Source organism: Corvus brachyrhynchos, unplaced genomic scaffold, assembly GCF_000691975.1.
Source record: "Corvus brachyrhynchos isolate BGI_N302 unplaced genomic scaffold, ASM69197v1 scaffold5, whole genome shotgun sequence".
Taxonomy (NCBI): domain Eukaryota; kingdom Metazoa; phylum Chordata; class Aves; order Passeriformes; family Corvidae; genus Corvus; species Corvus brachyrhynchos.
Genome location: NW_008238321.1, coordinates 4,690,915 through 4,698,014, shown reverse-complemented (window position 1 = coordinate 4,698,014; position 7,100 = coordinate 4,690,915). Strand labels below are relative to the sequence as shown.

The following is a 7,100-nucleotide window of genomic DNA, read 5'->3' as shown; positions in this document are numbered from 1 at the left end:
GGGCCCCGCCCCCCCCCCCGCTGTAGCCCCCCCAGCCCCACGTGCCGGGAGCGCGGCTGGGCTGGGAGCTCTTCCCGAGGGACAGCGGGGAACAGGGGCTGCGGGGGGACCCCCGCGTGAACTGAATGCTGGACGCCACAGCCAGGGCACACCTGGACACTGAACCGAACAGGAACCTGCCCCCTGGCACACGCTGGGAGAATGGCAGCGCAAATTTGGGGCTATTGCACTGTTTCGGAGATGGGGGTTTTTTGGCTGGGGGGACTGGAGGTGTCTAAAGGTAGAGGCGAAGCCAAGCAGCGCCTGTTCAGCGTGACAAACCTGAGGCTGCTGAAAGCCCAGCACTGGGGCTGCTCCCGAGCTTTGGGAGCTGTTAAATGGGAGTGGGACTGTGAAACCGCAGCCAGGGGCAGGCCAGCCCAGCAGGACTGGGCCAGTCTTGATGTAAAAGCAAATTAAAGCCCAGCTTTGGGCAGGGAGGTAGAGATCATCCTGTAACTCACAGCCCATGCGCATGCAGTGGCACAGGGCAGCAGCACCCAAATCCCCATTCTGGGAGATGGGCATCCACAGCTTTGACATGTCACCATGTCTGCCTGTGTCCATCTTCCCGCAAAGAAATTCACTACAAACCCTTTGCTCACAGCTGTTCATGCAGGAGGAAGTAGCTCAGTACCTACAGCATATGAAAACACTCAAACACAGAAATACTTAATTATCAAACTTTAATTCATAAGACTAATCTTACAGAATAAAACACCAGGATAACCAGTCAAGGTTACACTTAAAAAATCCAGCAGTGCAAATCTAAGACTAAATATTTGTCATCTCCCTCCCCCCAAAATAGGCAATAGTTTATTTAAGAATACCATAATACATGGTACTCACATATTCCATTTAAAATAAATCTGCAGTGGACACAAATATTTAAGTTTTTTTTTAATATAAAACCAAAGAATTAATTGCTTTGAGTATGGATAAGACAGAGTGAACTTCCATGAGCTACCAAGGTGAATCCTTGGCTAGAAAGTAAAATGGCCACGTTTCATACAAGACTTGTTATGGCTCTCCTGGTCCCCTGCTCCCCTTCGGTGACAAGGACATTCACTAACAAAGCCAACGGTTGCATCGTAACAGGTGGGGAAAGGCTGGAGGACAGAACTGAGGGTGTAAACAGCTCCACTGGAAAAACCAAGTTACAAAGGAAGAAAAGTAAACCAAGAGAAGGCTGGAAACAAGCCCTGCAAGGATGGGAGCAGGGAGTGCTGTGCCCAAGACAGCGGCACCGGTGGGGTCAGGACCGTGGCTGTGGGGCAGGGGGTGCAGAGCAGACCCCACCGTGGCACCTGGGCAGCGCAGCAGCAGGGAATTGTTTCTCTTTGGCCCTTAGAGCACGGAGGAGCAGTGGGCACCAGCCAGCAGGTGCAAGCTGGGCAGGGTGTGTGTGGCACCAGCAGAGTGTGGTGGTGGTGACAGTTTCTTATCTCCTTTGAATCCAGATCACTCTCTTCCGTCACCAGAACATCCTGACTGTAGTCCGCATTCCTCATCAATGTCATTAATGGAAATTACTAATTTACTTTAAACTTGGTATGAAACCACGTGAGTAACACAAGCTCTTATGCAAGACAGTCTCTGTTCAAACCCCAACCAGGCTGAGCAACAACACTTCTGCATTCCCAACAAAGTAGTGATCCTGGGACTGCTTACACTTGGGATGCACAAATGGAGAAGGAAAGAATACTGAACTTGGGACAAGTAGAGGAGGAGAAACCTGCAGTGCTGGGCAGGGATGGAGAGGGGAAGGGATGGCACACAGGGGAGCTGTGGTACTCAGTGTCATGGAACAAGTTGGGGAGCTGGGAGACTGACAGGAGGGATCCCAAGACAGCAGCAAGGAGGGGACACTGCTTGGGCTCTGGGAGCAGCCAACAGCAAACACCAGTTGTGTCCTGCAGGAACCTGCATTTGCCTCATGAATACTTCAATCTGCAATCAGCAAACCCAGAAAGCACTCAGTGCAACCTCATACGGAGTGCCACCCCAGGACGCTCCCAGGGAATCACACCTACACACAGCAGGAACCAGTCACTGCTGAAAAACATCCTGTTAAATTGTAATTTAATACAATACAGCTGAAATACACTTTTGTGCAGCTGTTACTGTTAACTTCCCACAAAAATTGTATGTCAGATCTCAGAATCACCTTTAGCACCAATTCCAAATGCCGAGTGTTCTTGCACTTTACTCACACACTGTGTCTCACTGAGGACCAACCACCAAACTCCTCCCCAGGACCATCGGTTATGTCGAGTCTGCCTTGGGATGGTCACAGTGACCAGAGAGCAAAATCCAAAGCCAAGAGAGAGGCAGGCAATAGCTGCGAGGCAACTGTGGTGCTATCGCACTAAAGAGAGGGTGTTTCTTAATGTCAATAACTGCCTCTGGTGTATACCAGAACACACAAAACTCCACATCATTCCCAGAAAAAAAAATGGATCTTAAAAGTAGTGCTGCTAATTTGTTAGAATATTCATTTCAAAGAGGTCCCAAGAAGCCTGGGATACTGAGCCAACAAACACCAACTAAAGCATTTATAAGTCACTTTCCTGTATTTTAATTCAAATTTTGCACATAGAACAAAAAAAATGAAACAATTTCATTTTTCCAATCAAAACCAACCTGCAAGGAAGCACCTAAACAGGATCACATTTTCTTAGTGTATTGTATTTTCTTCATGTTTAAAACTGGTTTGTATGTAACCAAGGGGTTTGTGCTCAGTCTCTTTTGAGCAGCTGGGCTGTACCTGGCCCAGGACGCAGAGCAGCTGTGCCCCTCTGGCAAGGAGCAGCAGGAGAGTGACACTGCCCTGTGCCCCGGCAGCCTCAGCAGTGGGTCGGTGCCTGTCCCCACTCACCCCAGAGTTACTCACCTGGTTGCTGTGTCCAGCACAGAAGCCAAAGGAGCTGGGAGGAGCTGGAAGTCGGGCACATGCCCTCCCCAGGAGCAAGGGGGCGAAGGAACAGGAAAGGAAACGAACATGAACAGATGCACAGACAGGTCTGAGCACGTCAAGGAACAAATGGGAGCTGATCATCACAGAACCAGCAAGGTGGCAAGTGCCAACATGGCCCCAGGTGACAGAAAGAGCCAGTGTCACCCCTTTGCTTATCCTGTAGTGCCCATACCTTCCACCAGGTAACGAATTGTTAATTTAAGCCTTAACACCACAACTGGCAACTAGAAAACCACAAGTGTGATGGCTGCATTTCATCCATGACATTGTCACCAGTAAACTCAGGCCAGCTCCCCTCTGCCCCCACTGCTCCAGGGACTGCCAAGGGAGCTGACACGGCTCTTCTGGCCTCAGCCACTCATGTCAGGACACACTGCTGCTGGCTTGTACACAGAAAGGAAATACCTCAAGCTACAAGAGTAACAAGCACGTCACTAGTTCCTATGTAGGATATGAAACACCTTTAAAACTCATACTGTGTGGCCGTTCTAACAGAAAATACAAACTAAAAGCTGCTATCTAGAGGCTACAGGGAAGTACATAACCTCAACACCTACCAGAAAGCCAATGTGTTTTCCAGTCTCTCAAGTAAAATACAAATAAAGTAAGTATTCATTTGGGAATTTGCACCTGCTGAGCTTCAACTGGGCTCTTCCCTCAAGGAGCATATTCAGATTAGCTATTCCTAAAAGACTGTTTCTGCATGGGTTTGAGCTACTGGCACGGAGCAGCACCGAGCCCCAGCACTAATGCAGAGCAGGGATGTGTGAACTGCTCCAGTCTGGTTGCACAATGCCATCTGCTATGGGCTTTGCACCTGTCCAGGGCTGAGGGCTCTGTTCACAACACCTGAGAGAAATGGCACGTGGATGGATGGCTGGGATGACACACAGAGCATCACAGCCAGAGGCGCAGCACGTTCCTTCTGACAGAATGAGGTGTGAGGGCTTCTTGTGAACTGGAACAGGAGAAAAGCTGGAAGGTGGTTTACATTTCAAAACATCACTTGCTGGATAGTTAATCTAAAATATGATTCACTGAATTCAAGATGACTACAAATTTTCAAATCCAGCTCAGAAAAGACTGCTGCTGTTATTAAGAATCCAAAACAGCATCTGAGCTTCTCTCTTCCCTACTGCCCCCACCCCGAACAGGGCAGGAAGGTCTCTGAGGTTCCCTCCCTTTGGGAGATCTGTGTCACCCTGCTCCCGCCAGGCAGCGTTACGGTGTTTCCATCCATGTCCATGTCACTGTGTCCCCTTGCTCGCACCAGGCAGCACAACGGTGTTTCCATTCCAACAGCTCAGTGTCAATGCAGCAGTTGCAATATGATCCTGGACTGCAACATGCACGAGCAAGAAAATGCTCCCAAAATGTAGCAGCCCAGGGCAGGAGGTGAAGCACTGACCTGGCACGAGAAGGAACAGCTGGCAGCACTGGGTCACCTGCCATGGCAAAACATCCCTGCAGAATTCACCTGCTCCACACACGCTACACAGACCAACCCGGAGCTGCCAGAGTCAGGAAAAGGTGAGGAAAAATCCCAAACAAGCAGGGCATCTTTGGGTTAAAACAAAAAATTAGTTCTGCTACCAAAGTGGAAGCTGCCCTGGAGGGCCAGCGGGATATGGCTTCACCGAACAGCAACGCTGCACACTGCTACAGTTTATTCTTAAAAATCTGCTCCTCAAAGTCCCAGTCACAACCAAGTAACTAAATTAAGTCTAATGCTGATAACTGAAAGATTATGAAAATATTTGTTTTTGTTCAAACCATGTAAAAAATCCTCAATAATACATTGTAATATTTTCTTTTTAAAACTAAACTGGAAGATCAACTCTCAGCAGATTTAAGTGTATTACACACGATATTTTGTGAATTAAGATTTATTGATTTCCATTGTATTTGCTTTAAATATGGTTGAAGCTGACTGCAGAAAAGGGATGGTGAAATCTTTAAGTTAAAAGTAAACTAATGGTGAAAGAACATCACCTCTGGCTTCCATCCATGCCTCGTTTAGCATGTTTTAATAGTAAGTTCCAGGACTGTCACATCCAGGGATGTTGGAGGCCTCTCCCAGCAGTGTCCTTAGATTTGTGTCATTTTCCTGTGCCAGAGGTGAGCGTGCTTTCAAAAATACTGCCACTTCCCCAGCACCGTGTCTTTGATTGCATCGACATACTGAGTTGGGACCCAATAGACCCAGTAGTAAGATGCTTCTGTTGGGCCCAGCTGAAATGCCTGCAATTAAAAATGACAACATTTACACATGGGAACAAGGAGCTGGTCCCAGTGGACAGGCACAGCTCGTCCACTGCCAAACCAGACTAGCCTGTCCCACCTGCTGCTCCCTCCAGCACTCAGGGCATCCTACAGCTCTTTGGTGGGCAATTAAAGGAGCATTCCAGAGAACAAGAGCTGCAGAGCACTGAGAAAACCACGAGCTCTTTCCTTTTACAACATCACAACAGTAACCAAAACTCCTGGCCAGTTTCAAGAACATGAGGAAATTATTCTAGTAGACAACCTGAAGCATAACTCAGAGTCTCTAAAGAAATGACAAAGCTGAGAAGCCAAACAGGAACTAAACAAGACAATGACCATGTTTTTATAGTCATAGGATTTTATATTTAGACTTAATGTCCTCTTCCCAATTTCTCTCCTATGCCCAGAAGAGGGGCACCACGGCATGTCAGAGCCTCTGTTCTTGCTGTGAGATAAGTATGTTGTAACGTGTGCTGAAGAGGACATCATCTTACATGAGTGGTCAAAAATCAAGTATTTGGACAGAGACTAGAGCAGCACCCTTCTGCAGGTCATGATTTTAAGGAAAAACATTTCCCTTTCCTCCCCCTACAGAAGGAAACAGACTTCTTATAGAAAAGAAACTTACTTCAACATTAAAAAATAGTTACTGTACTTTGAAAAGTAGGATCTTAAAAAAACCCCATGGACTAAAATAAACAGCCAAAAATTCAGCACATTAGCACAGTTCTCTTCTGAAATGTAACTTTGCCAGATCCCATGCCAGTTGTTCAGAAAATTACAGGTGTGAAAAGATATTACAGCATCAAATCCTTTTTTCTTAAACTCCATCAAGGCCTGTTTAAATAAATACCACAGAAACTAGAAATTAAATCAGGTAGCAAAAAATATCACTACCATTAAGAAATCATGAGCTATGTTGTGAGTATGTTTACTGGTTTAACACTGTCACAGTCAGAAGATACAAAATTATACTTAAGCACTTCATGTTTGTGTGAAACCAGTCCAGATTTCCACACAGCAGCAGATATTCAATATGGACCCAAAATATTGACAGTGTGAGAGGAGCCCATGGCCCCATCTCCACAAAGCTGGAGCCACCATCCACCTCCAGCATGTTCTGACCTACAGCCTCAGTAGTGTGCACTGTGTGAAGGAATTAGATGGTTATGATTAAAGTAGAGCTGTTACTCACCATCATGTGATAATCCTCATGGCCTTCAATAGGTTCACTCACCACATTTTTAATGGACCCCATGGGTAACTTTTCTGTTCTCTCTACATTAAAATTGATCAAAGTATTATTTCTGACATGCGGGGAAGCAGTATTTCATATTAATTTCATACACCACCTCCATTAATGCCAAAATCTCCTCAGGTCAACAGTCTACCCTCCAGGTGAGTTTTGGATACCTGCTGCCCAGGACGTGGTGGCTGCAGCACCACACATCCCACAGCTGGCACCCCAGTAGTGTGAAGGAATCCAAAAGTGCATCACACAGTTCCCCTGCATCACAGGAAGTATTTCAGTGTTCATGATTTGGACCTAGACTGAGTGATGGGAAATCCCAAGATTTACTTTATGTTTTCACATAAGGAACTCCCCTGAGAGCAGCAGGGATGCTCACCCTAGTGGAATCTAGTCCAGGTAGGAGAATATTCAGGACTAACTACCAAGGATTATACTGAACTCTCAAAAGCAAGGCTGAAAGCCGGCAAAGATAGGCTGATCTAACTCTGAAAGCTTAGGCCTGGCTTTACCCTGTCACAGAGTGCAGAGAAGCACAGGGAAGGGAATAAAAAAGAGTAAATAGGGAAA

General features: G+C 46.7%; 1 protein-coding gene across 1 annotated transcript in view; it reads right to left on the bottom strand.

Annotated features, from left to right (window-relative positions):
* Positions 1-708: 708 nt before the first annotated feature.
* UBFD1 (ubiquitin family domain containing 1) overlaps positions 709-7,100 on the bottom strand; it is a gene marked incomplete at its 5' end in the record, with an annotated part of 10,702 nt that continues 4,310 nt past the window's right edge. Inside the window, 2 exons of the mRNA XM_017734259.1 lie at positions 709-5,257; positions 6,477-6,559. Coding sequence (XP_017589748.1) covers positions 5,147-5,257; positions 6,477-6,559 — 194 coding nt within the window. The remainder of the gene's footprint in view (positions 5,258-6,476; positions 6,560-7,100) is intronic.